Source organism: Salvelinus sp. IW2-2015, linkage group LG21 (assembly GCF_002910315.2).
Source record: "Salvelinus sp. IW2-2015 linkage group LG21, ASM291031v2, whole genome shotgun sequence".
NCBI lineage: Eukaryota > Metazoa > Chordata > Actinopteri > Salmoniformes > Salmonidae > Salvelinus > Salvelinus sp. IW2-2015.
This window is the reverse complement of record NC_036861.1, coordinates 4,158,774-4,182,428: the sequence shown is the minus strand read 5'-3', so window position 1 is coordinate 4,182,428 and position 23,655 is coordinate 4,158,774. Positions and strand designations below refer to the sequence as shown.

Here is a 23,655-nt window from a genome sequence, read left to right as displayed (position 1 = left end):
TATGATTCAATCTTAGCCCTGTATTGACGCTTTGCCTGTTTAATGGTTCGTCGCAAGACATAGCAGGATTTCTTGTAAGCTTCCGGGTTAGAGTCCCGCACCTTGAAAGCGGCAGCTCTACCCTTTAGCTCAGTGCGAATGTTGCCTGTAATCCATGGCTTCTGGTTGGGGTATGTACGTACAGTCACTGTGGGACAACGTCCTCGATGCACTTATTGATAAGCCAGTGACTGATGTTGTGTACTCCTCAATGCTATCGGAAGAATCCCGGAACATGTTCCAGTCTGTGATAGGAAAACAGTCCTGTAGTTTAGCATCTGCTTCATCTGACCACTTTTTTATAGACCGAGTCACTGGTGCTTCCTGCTTTAATTTTTGCTTGTAAGCAGGAATCAGGAGGATAGAGTTGTGGTCGGATTTATCAAATGTAGGGCGAGGGAGTGCTTTGTACGCGTCTCTGTGTGTGGAGTATATGTGATCTATAATTTTTTTCCCCTCTGGTTGCACATTTAACATGTTGATAGAAATTTGGTAGAACTGATTGAAGTTTCCCTGCATTAAAGTCTCCGACACTAGGAGCGCGCCTCTGGGTGAGTGGTTTCCTGTTTGCTATTTCCTTATACAGCTGACTGAGTGCAGTCTTAGTGCCAGCATCTGTCTGTGGTGGGATGATAAAACAGCCACGAAAAGTATAGCTGAAAAGTCTCTAGGCAAGTAGTGTGGCCTGCCAATGTATCACCATATAACTCTACTTCAGGCGAGCAAAATCTAGAGACTTCCTTAGATTTCGTGCCCAGCTGATGTTTACAAATATGCACAGACCGCCCCCCCCCCTCGTCTTACTGTGCTGTTCTATCTTGCCGGTGCAGCATGTATCCCGCTAGCTGAATATCCATGACGTCATTCAGCCACGATTCCGTGAAACAGGATATTACAGTTTTTGATGTCCAGTTGGTAGGATATTCGTGATCGTACCTCGTCTAATTTATTGTCCAATGATTGCACGTTGGTTAGTAGTATTRACGGTAACGGCAGCTTTCCCAGTCRCCTTTGCCGGGTCCTGACCAGGCATCCGGCTCTTTGTCCTMTATACCTGCGTCGCTTYCTTTTGCAAATAACGTGGATGKCGGTCCTGTGGGGTGTTTGGAGAATGTCTTGTGCGTCATCTTTGTTGTAGAAAAAATATTTGTCTAATCCGAGGTGAGTGATCGCTGTCCTGATATCCAGAAGCTATTTTTTTGCCGTAAGATATGATTGCAGAAACATTATGTACAAAATAAGTTACAAATAACGCGAAAAAAACACAATTGGTTGRGCGCCCGTAAAACTGCTGCCATTTCTTCCGCTGCCATTTTAACACTCCTGACAGAGTGAAAAGAAGGACGCCTGTACAGAATACAAATATTCCAAAACATGCATCCTGTTTGCAATAAGGTACTATAAAACTGAAAGAACGTTGGCAAAGAAATTTACTTTTTGTCCTGAATACAAAGCGTTATGTTTGGGCCCAACACAACACATAACTGAGTAACTGCCTCCCTATTTTCAAGCATGGTGGTGGCTGCATCGTGGTATGGGTATGCTTGACATTGGCAAAGACTGGGGAGTTTTTCAGGATAAAAAGAAACGGGATGGAGCTTAGCACAGGCAAAATCCTAGAGGAAAACCTGCTTCAGTCATGTAAGGGAATTTTTATGTTTGTGCTTTTCTGATAACTAACTAACTAATGCAAGTGGCTGACTGATCAAATCCTCTCTATCAGTAGCTGCAATTTGGCAGTAGGCCCAGACCTTGTTTTGAGAACGAACTAAAGATATCTCAGTTTCAAGGTCTCAGCTTAGAGAGAAGAAGCCTCGTGAGGTATTGGTCTGTCACATGTTATGAACCAGTATTGGTTGGTCACATGAATTAAACAAAATGGTAATGATTCATTAATTATGCTAAATCATGCAAATATAACTTGTCTGTGTATAGCCATATATAGCCAGCAGCACACCACCCTGCATCCCACYGCTGGCTTGCTTCTGAAGCTAAGCAAGGTTSGTCCTGGTTGGTCCCTAGATGGGRGACCAGATGCTGCTGGAAGTGGTGTTGGAGGGCCAGTAGGAGGCACTCTTTCCTCAGGTCAAAAAAAWWAAATATATATCTCAATGACACAGGGCAGTGATTGATACTGCCCTGTGTAGGGTGCTGTCTTTCGGATGGGTCGTTAAACAGGTGTTCTGACTCTCTGTGGTCATTAAAGATCCCCTGGCTAAATTCCCAAGCTGTCCCTCATGCAGTCACCTAATCATCCCCAGCTTACAATTGTCTCATTCATCCCCCTCCTCTCCCCTGTAACTATTCCCCAGGTCGTTACTGTAAATKAGAATGTGTTCTCAGTCAACTTACCTGGTAAAATAATGGATAAATAAAAAATAAGACATCTGCTGGGACTGCCCATTCAGAGCTTCTGATTGACATGTGTACTATGGTGCATTGAGTTGGTTGRAACCTCTCCAGTGCGCTGACAAATAAACAATGATTCCCGTCCGACCAAAAATGGACGAGGACCCGCCCAGACCCTTACTGTGAGCTGCCCAGGAGGAGAGACATCATCCACGAACAATTGAGGGACGGTAACTGATTTCAGWRAGTCAATTTAAATTAATCTGTATAAAAAGAAACAAAACTGATCAAAAAGAAAATCAAGGCGAGTAACGCATAAAAAGGTACCCATAGTCTTAAAGAGAGAAGACTATTCAATAGTTTTAGCCTCTCTGGGCTAGGGGGCAGTATCCTGCATTTTGGCTGTCTGACATGCCCAAAGTAAACTGACTGTTACTCAGGCCCAGAAGCTAGGATATGCATATAATTGGTAGAATTGGATAGAAAACACTCTGAAGATTCTAAAACTAAAATAGTGTATGTGAGTATAACAGAACTGATTTGGCATGCGAAAACCCGAGGAAAATCCATCCGGAATKTTKTTTTTTTTKAGCTCCCAGGTCATTCCTATGTTGGCCTATTGAATTTCCAACCAAAAAGCGCCCAGATTGCAGTACCTATGGCTTCCACTGGATGTCAACAGTCTTTAGAAAAGGTTTCAGGCTTGTTTTTTGAAAAATGAACAAGTAGTTGTAGTTTTTCCAAGGTGTCCCTCAWTAGGACWATAGTCTTGTGGCACGCTTGAATGAGGGCGCGCACTTCATTATTTATCTCCGGTATTGAACATACTACATACATTCCGTCTTAAATTGTATCATTTATTTACATATTAGGGTACCTGAGGATTGTTTAGAAACGTTGTTTGACTTGTTTGGACTTCTGGGATTCCTTTGTCTGCATGTTGAATGGGTTGAACGGGTGGATTACTGAATCAAACGCGCCAACTAAACTGACTTTTTTGKGGTATAAAGAAGGACTTTATCGAACAAAACGACCATTTGTTGTGTAGCTGGGACCATTGGGATTGCAAACTGAGGAAGATCTAAGGTGTGATTTATTTTATCGCTATTTCTGATTTTTGTGACACCTCTGCTGGTTTGGAAAATATTTTTATGCTAGGTGTATGCGGGGCGCTGTCCTCAGACAATCAAATGCTATGCTTTCGCCGTAAAGCCTATTGTAAATCGGAAAAAGTGGTTTGATTACCAAGATTCTAAGCTAAAGAATGATGTGTGACACTTGTATTTTCATGAATGKTTAATATTCCGATTTTTGTATTTTGAATTTCGCGCTCTGCAATTTTACCGGATGTTGTCGTAGTGGAACACTAGCGGGACACCTAGCCCAAAGAGAAAACTAGAGCGAGGGCGTAACGGTAYCATGGAAAGCCCCGCTGACACCTGTCTTTAGGCATTTAGAAATGTCTTTCTGGTCTGCAGCCACTAATAAATAACTCAAGGTATTTTTGAGTACGTGGTGTTATTTATATGTATAGTGAGTAGCAGCAAGAAAACCGATTACCGAGTGTGTTTGGGAATAGTACTAAGTGAATGTGGATGTGAAAGTTGTGTGACTGTGAGATATGGGATGAAAGATTAAGCTGAAAGATTGGTATTTGGATAACAAGAGCTGATTGCGCCTCCCGAGTGGCGCAGTGGTCTAAGGCACTTAGAGATTCTGGGTTCGAGTCCAGGCTCGGTCGCAGCCGGCTGCGACCAGGAGACCCATGGGGTGGCGGACAATTGGCCCAGCGTTGTCTGGGTTAGGGGAGGGTTTGGCAGGCATGGATGTCCTTGTCCCATCGCGCACTAGCGACTCCTTTGGCAGGCCGGGCACAGTGCACACTGACACGGTCGCCTGGTGCACAGTGTTTCCGCCGACACATTGGTGTGGCTGGCTTCTGGGTTAAATGGGCATTGTGTCAAGAAGTAGTGCGGCTTGGTTGGGTTGTGTTTCGGAGGACGCACGGCGGAGGACGCAGGACGCTCTGTACAAGAGTTGCAGCGATGAGACAAGACTGTAACTACCAATTGGATACCACAAAATTGAGGAGAAGGGGTAAAAGTTTTTTTTATTTTTTAAATATATATTTTTTAATTCATCAAGAGCTGATTCAAATTTTGAGAATATATGGATTTCAATTATTAATATTAAGATAAGATTGAAATGTGGATAATAAAAGGATTGAAATTGAGCTATTAAGTATTGGGTGAATGAGAGCTGTCATGTGTGAAAGAGGTGAAGGAATGCCACAACCAGTTCTGTGTGAGCTGGCTTTTCCAGTTCTGTGTGAGCTGACTTTTCCAGTTCTGTGTGAGCTGACTTTTCCAGTTCTGTGTGAGCTGATCTGTAACGTTATCTAGGGGTCTGTCCAACACCACCGTTGGATCTACAGGTAGAGTATAACATGTCTCGGAAATCAGATACGTAACACGTCTCAGAGGATAACGTCTCGTTAGGAAAGAGAAGAACGTCTCGTTAAAAATTAGGATAGCATGTCTCATTAGTAACGAGGGTAACACGTCTCTGAGGATAACGTCTCGTTAGGAAAGAGGATAACGTCTCGTTAAAAATGAGGATAGCATGTCTCATTAGTAACGAGGGTAACATGTCTCTGAGGTTAACATGACTTTAGATTATATGAGGATAACATGTCTCATCATGTCTCATGTATAACGTTATTATGTATGGAGATATAAAAGAAGAGAGAACTCTTTTTCCGAATATGCTGTTAAACAGAGCTAGTGTAAATATCTAAACCCCTGTATGAATAGAACACTAGTCTAGATGAGGAATTTGTGATGTAACACAAATGTATAAGGGTTATTATGATGAACTGATGAAGTAAGAAYAGAAAAATAMTAATAATATACAACTAGCACACCCACATGTAGACGTACGTAAGTGGTGAAAAAAGTATTCTGAGGAATGTTCAGAGTGGTCCTTTTATGGATAAGGTTAAAGCATTGTACGGGACTTGACTTTCCCCTAACCAATAGAACTAATGAACGCTTAGAAGATTTCCTCCACCCTGGTAATGCATTTTGAAATAAGCCCATACCCTGTTAAATAGAATCAATGAATGTTGAACATGATTTTCTGTTAACTAAACTTAAAAGGCTACAATTTATTGTACTCCCGATGGAGTTTTCGTTGCTAGGTCAGACTAGGTCAGTATCTGGAGCATCAGCATTTGTGGGTTCGATTACAGGCTCAAAACAAATAACTTTCTTCTGAAACTCGTCAGTCTATACTTGTTCTGAGAAATGAAGGCTATTCCATACGAGAAATTGCCAAGAAACTGAAGATCTCATACAACGCTGTGTACTACTCCCTTCGCAGAACAGCAYAAACTGTCTCTAACCAGAATAGAAAGGAGTGGGAGGCCCMGGTGCACAACTGAGCAAGAGGACAGACGCCTCACAAGTCCTCAACTGGTAGCTTTTGATATACCGGTATTGATGCAGGGACTGGTTTGGGTTTTTACTTTACCTTCTATACMGGTATTTGAATGCTTGGTTTGTTAATTGTGATACGCCATATGTAATGTCCATTTTTAGTTTACTTCGCTACTTGAGTCATCTCTCTCCGCGCCACTTTCCGCCGACATAGCCACGCCCCCTTGTCACTCAAGGAGCACATTTGATGTTCTTCAACCACGAGACACTTGCGTTCGGTCTGCATGGTCAATGTAGCAAATGCAATAGTGTYGATGATAACAATGCTGTTTTCACTTTGCTTCTTAATATAAATCCACTAGCGTTCTATGTCACTATTGGTTTGTGTTTCTTACATCAGCAAACAGCTAGTTTGTATTTTCTTAGCAAGTTGCACTAAATCTAGTGAGACGCTAATTGTTACCGGCTAATAGCTAGYTAGCTAATAAAGGTACTGAGTAAGAGCAAACGTAGCTAGCTAATACAGCCTGAAAATACCAGTGATGGTGTAGACCTAAATCAGCATGTTGTTTGTGCAACAGTATCTTCTAAATCAAAGAGGAATATGCAAAGTAAGAACATGTTAACAACACGAAGTAACTAAAAACATGCAATGTAGCCAAAGCTTATAGGGTCCCCTAGGAAACACGTATCAACACTTACTTTCCTACACTGTCACAACTCCTCCCTGGCATTTTAATTCGTTGTCATCTCAAACAACACTATTAAAAGTGCCCACTATTATATTCTAACTATTGAATTAGATTAGTCATTATATTTCCATGATTCCAACAGTTTTGCTCTAATTCGCAAGTCAAATCGCAATTGCAACATTTGGTTAAAAATACATCCGTGCAGCCCTACGTGGCAGTTTGGAAATTATCTAAATTGAGCGGTGGTGTAAAGTACTTAAGTAAAAATACTTTCAAGTACTACTTAAGTCGTTTTTTTGTATCTGTACTTTACTATTTATATTTTTGACWACTTTTACTACATTCCTAAAGACAATACTGTACTTTTTACCCCATACGTTTTCCCTGACACCTAAAAGTACTCATTACATATTGAATGCTTAGCAGGACAGGAAAATGGTCCAATTCATGCACTTGTCAAGAGAACATCCCTGGTCATCTACTGCCTCTGATCTGGCAGACTCACTAAACACAAATGCTTATTTTGTAAATTATGTCAGAGTGTTGGTGTGCCCCTGGCTATCCGTAAATTAAAAAAAAAAAATAGAGAAAATGGTGCCATCTGGTTTGCTTATATAAGGAWTTTGACATTTTTATACTTTTACTTTTTATACTTAAGTACATTTTATCAATTACATTTACTTTGGATTCTTAAGTATATTTAAAACCAAATACTTTTAGACTTTTACTCAAGTAGTATTTTACTGGGTGACTTTCACTTTTACTTGAGTCATTTTCTATTAATGTATCTTTACTTTTACTCAAGTATGACAATTGGGTACTTTTTCCACCACTGCAATTGAGTGCAGGAAATGCAGAAATGATAAAAGTGCTGAAATTTGTTTTGGTTGAAGTTGAATTAAACAGTATAAAACAATCATGGTCCCGTGTGGCTCAGTTGGTAGAGCATGGCGCTTGCAACGCCAGGGTTGTGGGTTCATTCCCCACGGGGGGACCAGGTTGAATATGTATGAACTTTCCCTGGATAAGAGCGTCTGCTAAATGACTTAAATGTAAATCAGAATGGAGAAAGACTCATTGAAATCACTTAGAATGTATGTGTTGCAACCCTAGGATCACTCTTTAGCAAATGTAGAACTTTTATTATTCAAAAACAAAAAATACAGTCAAATACCGTCATTACCGCCCCTTTTTATTAAATTTTTTATAGCGTGTTATAATATTTGGGCCATATCGTCCAGCCCTACCAGCCCCCGACTGCTGCTCCAGCCGCAGGACGACACTGGCCAGGGGGACGACCCCAAGGGCGAGGAGCGGGCCGGACGGCGAAGGTGGAAATCTCAGATGTTGTTGGGATCTAGAATGTCGTCCACCGGAACCCAACACTGCTCCTCTGGACCGTACCCCTCCCAGTCCACCAGGTACTGGAGCCGACCCCCACGGTGTCGGGAGTAAGGGAGGGATCTGACGGTATAGACGCGACTCCCATCGATGTCCAGGGGAGGCGGAGGGGTGTCGTGGGGGACGGCATCAGCCAGGGGACCAGGAACCACCGGCCTGAGAAGGGAAACATGAAAAGAWGGTGARATMMGGTAATTAGTGAGGAGTTGTAATCTGTAARTTACCTCGTTGACCCTCMGCAGGACCGTAAACKGCCTYACAAWCTGGGGACTCAGCTTCTTACAGGGCAAGCGGARCAGGAGGTTCCTGGTGGAGAGCAGTGGCAATCCGCTTGCTCCTTCTGATGGCGGGCTGGAGTCTCACGTGGGCATCGTTCCATAACTCTTCTGCACGCCTGAACCACTTATCCACCGCARGAGCTTCGGTCTGGCGCGGAGTCMACGGAGACAGGGCTGGCTGATAACCCAGAACATACTGGAAASGATTCAGCCCAGTAGAGGAGTGTCGTAATGAATTCTGCCAAAGGAAGGAATCAGGCCCACTCCCCCWGCATGTCCTGGCAGTGACTCCCTCAGGAATCTCCCCAGCTCCTGGTTCATCCTCTCCACCTGCCMGTTAGACTGAGGCCGGTACCCAAAAGTGAGGCGGACCATGACMCCCAGCTTCTCTATGAAGGYTTTCCAAACAYGGGACTTGAATTGGTGGCTGTGGTAAGAAATKATGTCCTCCGRAAGGCCATAGTGCCGGAAGACCTGCTGGAACAGTGCCTCAGCGACCTGGAGAGCGGGAGGTAGACCAGAGAGGGATTAAACAGCAGGATTTAGAGAATCTGTCAACAACAACCAGAATAGTGGTAAAACCATCAGAAAAGGGAGATCCGTTACAAAGTCTATGGACAGATGTGACCAAGGCCGCTGAGGCATGGGAAGGGTAAGTTGTTTCGCTGCTGGAGCGTGCCGGGGAGTTTTGGATTGAGTACATACTGAACATGTACACCTTACATTGGTATACAATATACAGTATACATGGATTTCCAATGGAGCACATCTTACTAAGAATGAGCAATTTACTGAAAGTACCAATGCAGCCATTTTTAATCTCAATATCAAATCCATTTCTGGGTAACCTTMCTGTGGTTGTTTTCAATTAAAATKGGYAAAAATAAACAATCTTTCTTAGGAAAGAACAATTTCTCTAGAATTTGCTGGGAGTGGTATGAGTGGGGAGKGAAAAACTGTTATTAGCAGAGGTTTGGAACTCTTTATTGGTCTATTAAGCAATTCACCGGCAGCCCAAAACTCGCTGACATTTCAGTCTTTTCAAACATCTCTTAAATTAAAATGGCATCATCGTTTTCACAGTATTATTCCAAAATAATAGTGTGGAAATATATATCAAACACAGGATGGTCATGTTTTTGACTGCACTGTGCCTTTAAGCTCATACTGTACCTTCACACAAGCATATCCTCAAGTTACTCTTGAAACAGTGTCATATCATTGATATGTTTTTGACTGTCATATTTTGGTTGTGTGGTTTATTACAGACCTATCCTCCACCTCCACAGATATCGCTGTGGTCACCCACCTGAAAGAGGTCAGTAGAGTCTATTTTAACAGCAGTGAGTCTAGAGGCCTGGCAGGTGTGAAAGGTGAGAGTAACTAACAAATGAGTGAAACTTCATTGGATTTCTGTCCTTCTTTACTACTGGTCACAGATCCACGCAGCAGATATTTGAACATACTGGGCCAGGAACGGAAGATCAGCCCCGAGACTGAACATCCTGTGGTACTCAACGGACCAGCTCAAAGTCCTGTGGTCCAGAGCAAACCAACAGTGGAGCTCCTGGTTGTGAGGTCCAAGACCAGCAGAAAAGCCTGGCTTAGGGCATAAGGAGGACYACCTCCCGGTTGACACCAACAAATCTGTAAGAATCCTGTTTGTCATACCCTGTCCAGAAACAGTGGAATAATACACAGAACCTTTGCCCATCTTGCACACCGAGTTGGTTGTTTGGCAACGGTTACCAATAGGGATGTACCCCCCTTCACCAGTGGGGAACAGGCTGTGGGTCCTCCCAAGGGTATCAATAATAGTAGCATGTACTCAATGACAGGAGGTTAGTCGCAACTTAATCCGACTTAAATCCTCATACTGTATCAGCCAATCATGGCTCTGCCTGGTGTTCAACCCCCCCCCCCCAACAGCTGTTTGTGCTAGACCATTTAGCCTGGGAATACACAACTGAATGCTGGGCACTGCCATGTACAATATGTGCATGTTATGTAGTGTAGACTACAGGAACCCCAATTTCTGTGCTGGAAGCATCAAGCTTACCAAAAACCCACCAACATTTACATTACATTTAAGTCATTTAGCAGACGCTCTTATCCAGAGCGACTTACAAATTGGAAAGTTCATACATATTCATCCTGGTCCCCCCGTGGGGAATGAACCCACAACCCTGGCGTTGCAAGCGCCATGCTCTACCAACTGAGCCACACGGGACCACACCAATATTGTAATAAAGTTTATTTACAGGTTGTAATAGAACAAAGAAATGTCTGTACACTCGTGAAGTTAGGAGGGACTACAGTACACAGAAAAAAGACACAGGAAACAAGAACATTTAAAAGTTGAAAGTGCTTTGGTTCTCAGGGATCTGGAAGGCGTAGCCGTCAGTCGTGGTTTCTGGAGCAACAGACTCGTCCTCCTCACCCTGAAAGCAAGACAGATGGTGTCACCAGAACAATAGTTTGAATTGCAACTTCATCCACTCATTTACCACCCAGTTTCACGCGACAAAGCTGTTCTCCACCAATAACACATGTAGCCTTTTACAGTCGCAATAAGGTGAACAAGGTCAGATGTGAAAAGATCAAAAAACMCAGCTCATGTTCAATGTCTCCTTTTGATAACAATCAGCCGCATTACCCATGAATGGACGAGACAAGCTAAAGAGGACATAAGTGTATTTGGACTTAGTCAATGCTTGGTAAAGGACTCACCTCGCCAGAGAAGTACTTCTCAATGAGGTTGAGAGATGCCTTGTAGACCATCTCGTTCTCGTGGGACTGCAGAGCCTCGATCCTGTCCAGGCCGCCACACTCCTCGATCATCAAGCACAGCTTCTCCACCTCGCCGATCTTCTCTCCTGCCTGAGAGCATGAGTCGTTTAGTATGGGCTTTTACACACACAAATCCACTTATAATTTCAAAGCAATAAACAGTCAAATTTGAAAATAGCAGATCAATGCTAAAACATGAATGTCTCAACAACCGGGCTATGGGAGATACTTGGAGTGGTAGCTCCCATGCATAAATCGCAGAGATTAATATTTGCCAGTCAATCAAAACCCACAGATCAGCACGGTGCAGCTGTCTCTAGGAACCACTAGGCAAACKGTCAGTGTTCTAGGGTGCTCATTAGCCATAATGTGTTACTGATAGAATTATGGGTTGTAATAGGGACCTCTATACCGTCACACTGATTGTGTCATGAGACTTAAAAGCACTACCCATTGGTCCTTCTTACATACCAGAAACTGACTTACCAGGAAGATGTTGGTTATGGCATCCAGAATGACCAGGATGGTCTTGCTGTCCTTGGCAGAGAGCAGGTTGAGGAGGGGCTCCAGCACGTTGGCCTGTACCAAGTGTATCACCTGCTCCACCGTTCCCCCGCTGGTGTAGTTGGTGATAGCCCACACCACCTCCTTCTGGGTCTTGTAGTCTCCCTGGTTGAAGAGACATGAGGCAGGGTCAAAGAGATAGCTAGAGGACTCATCTTTGTATTTGTGCCATTATAGTGTCTATGACAGCATTGTCGTCGAGGCAAYATCCACCACAGTAAATTTCCTTCACGATTGGGTGATCATTTCCCATGACCCAGTTGGACATGACACCAACAGGGTAACCAGGAGGAATCAGCCAATGAAATCCCACCCAGTCAWGTACATTCAAACTGTGGAAGCCCTCAACAGCGCTGCCCATGCKAACACAGCATTTTGGCCACTAGAGGCCTCTATCACTCTATGGGCAGGGCTCCCTTCATGTATAGACTCATTCACAGCTTTCATTTCTGCTGTCGGCACCCTCAGACAAGGAGTGCTGATGTTTGTGGAGCAGCACAACAGATAAACCAGGCGTAAGTTCAGTAGGCATGAAACTGAAGAACAGTCAAACGGGGAGGTCAAATCTGGGGCTGCATGTAGCAAACGTCTAGGATCAGGTCCTAAAAGGACAAATTAACCTAGTTGATCAGCCCTTRATGCATACTAGCCCCTGAATGGCTCGCCCCCTAATGAACAACCCACGAACCCTTCTCATACCTTCTTGAGGACGTCAACCAGCAGTGGCACGAGGCCGGCATTGACGACTTCCTGGATCTGGGTGTCCTTGCCAGCCGTGACGTTGGAGAGGGTCCAGGCCGCCTCCTTCTGGATGTTGGACTTGTGGTGGCGGAGAAGCGCGGGGAACATTGTCAGAGCGCCGGAGTTCAACACACACTGTGTCTGCTCATCTGTGCCAGTCACAATGTTACCCAGCGACCGCAGAGAGGGAATCTAGGACCACAGAGAGGGAATTAGGATTCRGATTCAAGTTACACAATTGACTGATATCTGTGACAACAGGCTTTCCTCAGTAACTTGGAATGTCTCAACAACCGGGCTATAGAAGCTACTTGGAGTGGTAGCTCCCATGCATAAATCACAGAGATTAATATTTGCCAGTCAATCAAAACCCACAGATCAGCACAGTCCAGCTGTCTCTAGGAACCACAAGGCAGACCACTGTACAGGGACAATAATAAAAAAAAGCCTCGCAACCGCGACAAGGGGACGTACCACGATGGTGAGCTCCCCGGAGCCGAGCAGCTGGACGAGGCGGGGCACCAGGCCGGACTGCACTACCACCTCGATGCGCTCRTTAGGGCCGTCTGTCAGGTAGGACACGGCCCAGCAGGTGTCRGCCAGCACCTCCTTGTCGTCGTGATGGAGCAGGCGCACCAGCATGGGTAGCAGTAGCTGCACGGCCGCCAATGGCGGCGCAGGGTTCTTGTTCCGACACAGGTTGGACAGGGTCCATGTCACGTTCCTCAGGTAACCAGACTAGAGGGAGCAGGGAGATGTCTTTAGAGATCAATACGCCGCACCGTTATAAGCTATATTTAGATTTATGGATGCATCAAATTGAGGTAATGAGCCAAGATGAGAAAGCTAAAGCAGTCAACTGTATATAGCACAACATCATAAATACACCTCAGCCAAATACATTTAAACTCAGTTTCACAATTCCTGACATTTAATCCGAGTAAAAATTCCTTGTCTTAGGTCAGTTAGGATCCCCACTTTATTTTAAGAAAGTGAAATGTTAGAACAATAGGAGAATGATTTCAGCTTTTATATCTTTCATCACATTCCCAGTGGGTCAGAAGTTTACATACACTAAATTAGTTTCATCAGACCAGAGGACATTTTTCAAAAAAGTACAAACTCTGTCCCCATGTGCAGTTGCAAACCRTAGTCTGGCTTTTTTATGGCGGTTTTGGAGCAGCGGCTTCTTCCTTGCTGAGCAGCCTTTCAGGTCATGTCGATATAGGACGTGTTTTACTGTGGATATAGATACTTTTGTACCCGTTTCTTCCAGCATCTTCACAAGGTCCTTTGTTGTTGTTCTGGGATTGATTTGCACTTTTCGTTCATCTCTAGGAGACAGAGCGCGTCTCCTTCCTGAGCGGTATGGCGGCTGCGTGTTCCCGTGGTGTTTATACTTGCGTACTAGTGTTTGTACAGATGAACGTGGTACCTTCAGGCAGTTGGAAATTGCTCCCAAGGATGAACCAGACTTGTAGAAGTCAACAAGTTTTGGGTGATTTAAAAAAAAGAGTCCCATGATGTCAAACAAAGAGGCACTGGGTTAGAAGGTTGGCCTCGAAATACATCCACAGGTACACCCCCAATTGACTGAAATGATGTCAWTTAGCCCATCAGAAGATTCTAATGACATTACATAATTATCAGGAATTTGCCACGCTGTTTAGAAAGGCAGTCAACTTAGTATATGTAAACTTCTGACCCACTGGAATTGTGATAGAGTGAATTATAAGTGAAATAATCTGTCTGCAAACAATTGTAGGAAAAATTACTTGTGTCATGCAAAGTAGATGTCCCAAGTGACTTGCCAAAACTATAGTTTGTTATCAAGCAATGTGTGGAGTGGTTGAAAAACCAGTTTTAATGACTCCAACCTAAGTGTAAGTAAACTTCCGACTTCAACTGTAGCTGATGACCGAGTGGAATTTCCTGCAGCACTTGCTAACAAACCAGAGCTTTTCCTCATACGTAAACAGCTTACAGAGAACACAGACAGGTCAGGAGCAGCCAGCAGAGTCAGGAGGGGCTCAATTGCGCCGTGCTTGATGACCAAGTCCCTGTAGATGGAGCCATCACCTGAGGAAAAGGGAGGAATCAGGCCAAGTCAAAAATGTGGTCACAGAAGACAGTTGACCTGRCATACAACCACAGCGYAAGAAGGCTTATTGCAAAAGGTATATTGAGCTAACACACGTTCAAGTAGTAGTATTTTCAAGAGAAATGCTGATAAATTGATATTGTTACCTGCCTGGTAGCAATAATCTTTACCAGAATTTCTAGTTCAACATTAACATGAAGTTTCACACTCAAGTTTTGCAGACAAAGATGTTTGAAAGACACAGGGTTTGACAGGAAGTTATTCCAACAAACACGGGAAAAGCTTTCAGATCACTGTTCCTGTACTATCAATGACAATGGCAACAGTCATGCCATAGTCACTTTCGATACAGGCAAAATAATAAAYAAAGTGTGCCTTCTCATACCAGCGATGTTTCCCAGGGCCCAGACAGCCTGCTCGCTGATGTGGGGGTGCGGGGACATCACCAGGCTGATGAAGGCGGGGATGGCTCCTCCGGCCACCACTGCGGTGGTTTGGTCCGAGCTGCCAGAGGCGATGTTGGTCAGGGCCCAGGCCGCCTCGAACTGTATGGGAGGACACTCGGCAAGGCCCAGAAAGCTGACAAAGTTTGAGATRAGCCCGGCGCCGATGATGTGATCAATGGGAGGGTGCCTCTCTCTGGACAGCAGCTTCCTGTGAACGGCCATGTCAAAAGTAATGGTTAGGGGCAGACAAGGCAACAGAACAGAAACAGTGATTACTCAAAACCAGTTTCCAATTATACGCTTACTGATTTACCTGGCTGCCTGRGTAGCCTGCACCTGRTGATCTAGGCTTTGGCTATTTACGCCAGCCACAATCTCCTCAACCGTCCAGTGCTGTGCAGGCTATGGAAACATGACAGGATTACAGATTAATGCCATCTGTGGRGCGTCTGCATGTGTAACAGTATATAGCTTCCGCCTCTCATCGCCYCTACCTGGGCTCGAACCAGGGACCCTCTGCACACAGACAACAGTCACCCTCGAAGCATCGTTACCCATCGCSCCACAAAATCCGCGGCCTTTACTTCAAAGTCTGAGAGCGAGTGACGTCACCGATTGAAACGCTATTAGCGCGCACCCCGCTAACTAGCTAGTCATTACACATCGGTTACACATGCATGTCAATGGAACAAAGTGACGAATATAAGCGCTAGGTAACAGGCCTCTGATAGAGTACAGGGCAGCCAAATCAATCTATTGGGAAGAGGTCCATTTTTGGCTTGCTCACCCTTTGTTGATGGCCTGTACACCGTCATAATCCAAAACTTGCCGTTGCCTGTCTGAGTTTCAAATAAGGGTAGTTACAGTATGGATACAAAATAATACCTGTGCATTTTGGTCCTTCTCTTGGAGTGGAGACGTAGGYTCATCTGGGCAGATACTGACGTTCCTTCTTTTGAGAAGCTGGTCATCTTTCTTCGCCTTTCGAAGTTCAACGTTGACCTCGACTCTTCTGCGCCTCAATTCCTGCACATAAACAATGTCAAKTTCCAATACTRTAAACTAGGTGTTAATCAATCAAGATTAGGCAGCAAAGGCGATATCAACTTACGTTGGTATCTTTTCCCTTGTTTTTGAATTGGGTGATACGATCGGCGTCGTTCGCAGTTGTCGACATTGTTTTCGTTGCTTATTGAACACGGCGAGGACTTCACTGTAGTATTGATTACTAACGTGATGGGGAAAAGTTAAATGTTAGCTATGTGCGTGTTTTAAATAAAATACCCAACGTTTTCCTAGCTAGGAAGACAGTGTCGCTTTCCTGCTGCCCAGCAAACTATAATCTAACGTAGATCACCATGTGGCCGGTTGAAAACGCGCAAACTGACCATTTAATCATAACCAGTACACCAGAAAACCAGTAATAATTTAACAATATATCAACGCATATCATTCATATCGAATGCACTCAGTAMCTGCTATATTATAACCATTAAAATAAACAACTAACAAACGCATGAACACCAGCCTCACCTTGTTCTTGTTCTTACTGGCAATGACGTCAAACGTGAGACCACCTTTAAATTTCCGGCTCCCTCGATCTGTGATTGGCCCATTCGAGTCAAAGCACCTCTTCATTGGCCCCTTTTTGAAAAAGTCGGAAAGAARTCGCTAGTGGTGATGCGCTGTTATCGCGAGACGACACTACAGCTTTWCACTAAATTTGACTATATTTGCCTGCGACACGTCGCAGAGCACAGTAGTTTAGCTAAAACTGGCAGTAAATATGTTGATCATGAAACCGAATATACACAATTCCAAGGAACGTTACACGCCTTTTYCGTCATGTTTTTAATTTTATAAACTGTGCTTGCGATAACTGGGAACGTGATGACCCAGTGGCCTAATGGATAAGGCATCAGCCTCCGGAGCTGGGGATTGTGGGTTCGAGTCCCATCTGGGTCGCATTTAGCTTCCGTTTTACGTGACATGATACAAAAGCAAATGATTGTTAATAGCTACATGGATTATAAAACCGGGGAATGCACTCCGACCCCAACCTGTCTCTTACAAATGTTATTGCATTAAACTATGGGGCCTTGACCGACGAAAATGTACCATACAAATCAATCACATACGTAGCAATAAGGTTTAATCACGACTTTAATACCAATGTTTGAAATCTGCAATACCGCAAGCATCCAAGCGTCGCCTCAAAGTTTGTGACATTGTGTCCAAAAGGGGGCAGTGGTTCTATGCGTATGACAATCACCGGTATAGGCTACACATTCACAGTGGCAAACAGAATAAATCAGAAACAATTAGTTGACGCATTTCTATACAGTATTTATCCCGGTGTTTCACCCAACAGGCACAGACTTTTCTGTTTCCATCTATGCAGTACGGTGTTGTGCATCGAAATCTCCACCCTGACAGTGTATTAGGCAAAGATATTTATTCATAGACTAATACACTTGAAACAAATAGCCAAAACGAAAACTGCAGACATTACAAGTGCCTCCCCGCGATCAAACCGCCATAAATTTGTTTAAATGAAACGCAGCCTGACGTGATCGTTGACAGCTGCCTTAAAGGACATTTTTTTTTTGTTGCTTTCTGCTACTAAGATCAGTGAAATGTAGGCTAAACTGACAAAGGAGTGAAGAGCAGAAATCTCAACTAGCAAGCAAGTCGCAGCAATGAAGAATTGAGTGTGTGCGCGTTCAAGCGAGGGGGGGGTTCTGGCAGAGGGGGAGATATTCGGCACAACATCGGCACCTGTGTCTGACTGGGCGATGGATCTAGCGGACCTGCTCTCATTTCCGGCAGAGAGGAAGAGGCGAAGCCAAAGGCAATGCTTTGGCAATGTTAACGTATGTTTCTCCTGCCAATAAAGCCTTTTGAATTGAATTGAATTAATTGGGTCCAAAATCTGTCTTCTCCAGCAGGTGGCATTTTCAAGTTTTTGTATGGAGGTCAATGAGCGTGTCGAATTAAGTTAACAAAAAATGTAATGCCTTATTTGCTACGTGTGGATTATTTGATCGAATTTACGTTTCGTAATGATTACGTTGTTACGAGTGTACTGATATAAGTAGGACACGTGACATCCTGGCAACTTTGAGAAAAAACACTTTATATCGGAGTGTGCCTGGTCGTCACTAGTTACTACAGCCACAAAGTCGTAAACACGACTATTTCTAAAATGTCTCTTTTTAAAATGTTATTTTAACCTAACCATTACCACACTGCTAACCTTATGACTAATCTTAACCTTAAATCAAGACCAAAAACAGCATTTTTGTTTTAGTTAATATTTATTATAAACATGTTCTGACTTTGTGGCTGAAGTAACTAGTGGAAACGTTCACACAAGAATCTGTCCCACCTGATCTTGCCTCCTCCCGACTGCCTCCCATTTTTGAAGACATTTATTTTCACTGTTAGAGCGGGCACTAGAGTATCTGGTAATAATGGATAATCTGTATTGAGGATCAAAGCCAGGCCACTGGTACTTTTCAGATGCAATTTACATAACAATGGCTAACTGTGAACTTTAAAACCATGTTACTTTTTTAAAATTACTGTTCAAATGCGACAGCCTATCACAATCCGTAATCACTAATAATCATTACCATCAGTAATTAGTGGAATTAAAGGCTAAAATCTGGGCCACGTTTTTTTTAAAGGCCCCACACACAGTAGCCTACTAAAGACCGATGGGCGTTGCATGCATATAATTAGGAATTTAATAGGACCTCTATGGCTTCATGAATGAAGTGTCTCTGATGTCACTTTGTTTACCTCTSCGTCGGAGTGACACGCCTTCCATTCCAGGCATATAAACCTCAGGAATTCARAGACACTCCAGCAGACTTCGAAATTGATCCAATAGTACTTTTCAGGATGACAGTGATTATTCTACTCCTGCTGTTACTTGCGTTTACTTTTTCTGAAGCGGAGGACAATGGTAAGTCGGGTAACAATTCTTCCTGCTTTCCAACTGTGTCTAATTACATTTACATTTKAAGGAGAAGAATGGTGACAGTGTTATTGTAGATCAGAAGATCCATTAGGAAATAGCAATTGCTTTTTAAACCAATACACTTACACTTTTTTTTTGTATCTATTGTAAATGTGATGACATGGTGATTTATAAAGCAGTCGAAACATTTTCTCAGTTCAGAGGTGCAATAAAGAAATAGATGTATTGGCTTATCAAATCGACATTTTATTTATCACTTGCGCCGAATACAACTGATGTAATAGACATGACTAAATCCTTGCTTACGAAACTTTCCCAATAATGCAGAGTTTAAGAATAAAAAATAGTAACTAACACAAGAGGATTTAAAATAAAATGCACAAGAATGAAGCTATATACAGTGAGTACCAGTAGCCTACCAGTTCAATGTGCAGAGAGAGGTACGAGGTATTTCAGGTAGATACAGTACGCACATGAAGTCAAGGTAAAGTGACTAGGCAYCCGGATAGATAATAATAAGAGTAAAATAAAGGAAAGATTAACAGCAGCAAATGATGAGTGTTTGTTGGGTATGCGTGTGTGTGCGTGCGTATGTAGTGTATGTTAGGGTTTTGTGTGGGTGTGACAGTGTAGTGCRTGTATATAACATCTAGCGAGTGTGCGTAGGGTCAGTCAGTGCAAGGTAGAGTCAGTGCAGAGAGTTTGTGAACCAATAATTGACTATTTAGCAGTCTTATGGCTTTGGGGCAGAAGCTGTCTCGCAGCCTGTTGGTCTGAGAGCTGATGCTCCGGTACCGTTTGCCGGACGGTAGCGTAATGAACAGTCTATGGCTTGAGTGGCTGGAGTCCTTGGCATTTTTTCTGGCCTTCCTTTGACACTGCCTGATATAGAGTTCCTAGATGGTTAGATTTTATGTGTGTTTATGTATGGAATTGAAGTACATTTTATGATTATCATATTTTCTCTTTCACAAATATAAGCCTATAATTACATCTCGGACATATCTCATGAAATCTTTGTATAGGCTACTTTGCTAAAATATAATCATCTGAAATGTGCATATCATAAAGCTGGAGTAAACAAAAAGATTGACATTCTCATAATCTGACTACTTTTACAACTATCGTTGTCAGGAAGTTAGATCTAGTTCSAATTACAAAGCATACTGCCACTAGAAATTTACGTAATTTAGYAGACKCTCTTAWCCMKMRTKWCTTMYRKRAGWMAYTMKGGWTARGTGCCTTGCTCAAGGGCACATAAACAGATTTTTCACATAGTAGGCTCGAGGATTCGAATCAGTGATCTTCAATTACTGGACCAACGCGTTTAACAGCTAGGCTACCTGCCACCCCATAATGTCGATTTTGATCATTGAGGCTACATTGATTAACCTGTGAATGTTTTACTTTAAGTGTTTGGCTTGTGTGCTGACAGTAAAACTATATAGGTGTACTTATAAGGTCTGGATGAAAATGTCTTTAGAAATGACTATGTAATATCARTAGATTAGATTATATGGTGAATACATAAAACAAAAAAATCACAATTGAATATGTGCAGTGCATTTTGCATGCTTTAGTTCAGTGCCCACACTCTTTATTTATGTTAAGTTACCAGGTTAGTCTTGTTGAGTCTTGTTGAGTTGAAATATCTCTTTTACAAGCGACCTGGCCAAATATCACCACACAAAGTTTCAGACACATTTACAACATAATAAAACGCAGAGCATTACAGTTTAAAAGCATACATTTAAAGATTGAGCAGGCAAGATAYTTTGGGGAGGTGTGGTGCATCCTGGGATAAGAACATTGACAGCCCTCCACTGCATTGTCCACCAAAGGTTTTACCCTAGCTTTAAACACATTCAAGGAGACAAACTCCTGTCATTTCATGCCCTTTTGTAGTTCATTCCAAGTGGAAGTGGAAGGGGCAGAGAACTGGAATGATTTTTTTACCCAGCTCTGACAGTTAAAAAAATATTGATAGTCTCAAGCTATTGCTTATATTAAGAAGCAGTCAACTGTACTCATAACCTTATATGATGGAGGTATGAAATAGGGGCCATTGATGTTATAATATACTGCTGGGTGTAACTGGATTGTCCTTGCCTGCTTTATCCAGAGCTGTTCTCCGTGATCAGCACCCCCCCTGAGAAGGGCCAGAGTGTTTTACCTGGCCAGAACCAGAGCACAAGGCTAGGGGCCAAAGACCCCTCTCTCCCCATCAACGAGCTCCTGGAAAAGGGCATCAAAGCCGGGGACTCCAAGTACGCCCTCCAYCCCCTTCCCTCGGGGGTTTGGCCCAAGCACAGTGACCCTCGCCCCGGCCCCCACAACAAGAGCAAGAAGGGCCCTAAAAATGACCGCCTGATTGAGCACAACAGCGAGAAGAACCGCGGTGAGGCGAGTCTAGTGCTTCCCAAAATGCCACTGACCGCTGCCACCAACCGCACACAGAAAGTAAACGTGGACCCTCACCGGGACCCCCACACCAACTTCAACAACCCCCCACAGAGTGACCCGGACAGTCACCCCAACTCCAGACCCAGGGGCCACCCTCACTCGGCCCCCTCCCCTCGCAGGGACCCCTCAACCAGAAAGCTGGACCCGGAGGAGAACCGCCCTGGAGGGAAGTCCAGTCTGTACCAGTCCGGCGGCGCCAACCGGAATAACAGCCGCTCATCTGTGCTCCTCAACCGTCGCTCCTCCAGCCTGCTCTACCACTTCGACATCCTGAAACGAGGTACGGAAAGTGACACTACACCCCTACACTATGTATGGTACAAAGGGAGTCGTGACAGTGAGACTGCTGCGATTTCGGGATAGTTAACTGATTACCCCTCCAGCCACAAATTGCTGCCTACATCTGGATTGAATATGTCCCTTTGTGTGAAGTCTTGGGGGGTGAGAGGTCATGATAGCAATGCTAAATATGCCTAAGTGAGATCAGTTATGATGCAGTAATTAAGGGGTGAGACCGGAGCGGGGAGGATGGGGAACGTGGAGCCCCCTCCTGCGGAATGCGATGCCTGGGTTCTGTAATGACAACCCTGGTCCTTCGAATGACACTGGAATGAAGTCTGGCTTCACACAAGCAGGCAAGGCACGGTCGGTCACTCTCTCTCCTTCTTCTCATCTCTGTCTCTCTCTTCCTTTCTCTTTGTCTCCTTGTCTCGCAGAGTCTGACTTCACTCACGAGGCCGTCTGCATGAGTGAGTGCAGGAAGGAGAAGGAGGAGAGAGAGCACTACTGCTACAGTGAATTTGGTAAGTGTGTGTGTGTGAACGAGGTTCGACTATTGTATGAAAGTGAGATGGGTGGCCTGGCCACCAGCTTCCAGGGATCTCTCCATTAAGACTGTAAGTGAAGGGATGGGTAAAGGGGACAAAATAAGGGTATGACACAATGTCTGGTGTAGTCTATTTGAAACCTGTCAATCATGCTGTAGTTTAGACTAGAGTGACAGACATCCCCATTGGTCATGTAGAGTCTTCTCACCATGGTGCAGGGTGAAGTTGCCCCAAAACGCTGATCTTGGGTCAGTTTTGTTGAGCCTAGATCTGTACCTATGAGTGCTCTGTGCTACTATCCACTTTAGAGTTACAATGACCTTTCATTTGACCGTTTACCTTTGACATTTCAGCCGTCAATGGGGTCGTTCACGACATAGACGTGGTGCGTAAGGGGATTAGACTCATCACACTGATGGTGAGCAGCGATGGCTTCTACAAGATGAGCCGTCTCTACGTCACTCCAGACAGCTTCTTTCTCAAAGTGCGTCTCCTTGTCCTGGACACCTACAAATGTAGCAAGCCTTGTCCTGACATCAAACTAGGTAACTGTCAACTTAAGGAACCAATGAATGCATCCCAAACAGCACCCTACCCCCTAAACAGTAGTGCATCATATAGGGCAGGAGTATTCAAGTCCAATCCTGGAGATCTGAGGTACTGCTGGTTTTCTCTTCTACCTGATCATAAATTGCACCCACCTGGAGTCCCAGGTCTAAATCAGTCCCCTTAGAGGGGAGGAATGAAAAAAAGCAGTGGAACTGGCTTTGCGGTCCAGATTTGAATTTGAGGGATATAGGGTGTCACCATGGCTACGTTCCGATAAAACACTAGCATATTACTTCTAATGGATTCCCAATACATTTCTCCATGCTATGTGGTATGCTAGTATAGTCAATGGTACTGAACTCATGTCTACCAGTTGAGCAGAGAGACCAAATACTGAATTCACTGACACCCTCTCTTCCCCCAATGCTATTCTATAGGTAGCCGGTACATTGTAATGGGTCAGATCTACCACCGGAGGCGCCACCTCCCCAACGACCTCCTGGCCCTGTTGGGGGGAAAACTGAAGCCAGGGGACGGCCTCCTGCGTAGCAACAACTACGTCAAGCGCTTCAACAAGAGGAGACACCAGAAAGCCCTGGAGGCCACCCGCTCCAAGTGTAGGTAAAACCAAAACAGACTATCGCCCCCTGCAGTGGCGGAAAAGACATTGCAGTCGTCAACATGAAGTGACTGAGACCTATAACCCCTACACCATTTCAGCAGAGACGTAGATGGACGAGGCCAATATGTTGTTTTTTCCGGCATGGACCTCCTGCACTTGTTTGTCATAATCCAGGTTGAGTGGTAATGTTTTTGCTTGTCTGTCTGTACAGTCTTTACCTTGTAGCTTTGCGTCCTCTTTGATAGAAGACACAAGTGGAGTCTTTATCAAAGGTTCTCGTCTTTCAACCTCTGCTTGAAGTATTGCCCCATCAGATTTACTAAATGTATTTTTAAAAACCTTTTAACTAGGCAAGTCAGTTAGAACAAATT

At 44.0% G+C, this 23,655-nt stretch overlaps 2 protein-coding genes and 4 non-coding genes across 6 annotated transcripts; 2 read left to right on the top strand and 4 right to left on the bottom strand.

The window, feature by feature from the left end:
• Positions 1-10,435: 10,435 nt before the first annotated feature.
• Positions 10,436-16,339, bottom strand: LOC111982403 (importin subunit alpha-1). The gene is made up of 10 exons (XM_024013972.2): positions 15,950-16,339; positions 15,724-15,864; positions 15,152-15,240; positions 14,778-15,046; positions 14,276-14,370; positions 12,766-13,029; positions 12,250-12,483; positions 11,473-11,655; positions 10,927-11,076; positions 10,436-10,637 (listed from the first exon to the last, which is right to left on the bottom strand). Exons 1-10 carry the CDS (start codon positions 16,013-16,015, stop codon positions 10,548-10,550), a joined length of 1,581 nt encoding a protein of 526 aa, XP_023869740.1. The 5' UTR covers positions 16,016-16,339; the 3' UTR covers positions 10,436-10,547.
• Positions 11,184-11,318, bottom strand: LOC111982490 (small nucleolar RNA SNORA84). Its single transcript, XR_002879764.1, has one exon. It is a non-coding gene; the product is annotated as a small nucleolar RNA SNORA84 (small nucleolar RNA).
• Positions 12,571-12,705, bottom strand: LOC111982489 (small nucleolar RNA SNORA84). The gene has a single exon (XR_002879763.1). It is a non-coding gene; the product is annotated as a small nucleolar RNA SNORA84 (small nucleolar RNA).
• LOC111982484 (small nucleolar RNA SNORA71) lies at positions 14,621-14,746 on the bottom strand. Its single transcript, XR_002879759.1, has one exon. It is a non-coding gene; the product is annotated as a small nucleolar RNA SNORA71 (small nucleolar RNA).
• A 391-nt stretch (positions 16,340-16,730) lies between the features above and the next one.
• On the top strand, positions 16,731-16,803 carry trnar-ccg (transfer RNA arginine (anticodon CCG)). The gene has a single exon. It is a non-coding gene; the product is annotated as a tRNA-Arg (tRNA).
• Positions 16,804-18,673: 1,870 nt separating this feature from the next.
• Positions 18,674-23,648, top strand: LOC111982426 (UPF0450 protein C17orf58 homolog). Its single transcript, XM_024013995.2, has 5 exons — positions 18,674-18,808; positions 20,946-21,566; positions 22,003-22,089; positions 22,467-22,658; positions 23,100-23,648. Exons 1-5 carry the CDS (start codon positions 18,745-18,747, stop codon positions 23,285-23,287), a joined length of 1,152 nt encoding a protein of 383 aa, XP_023869763.1. The 5' UTR covers positions 18,674-18,744; the 3' UTR covers positions 23,288-23,648.
• Positions 23,649-23,655: the final 7 nt, after the last annotated feature.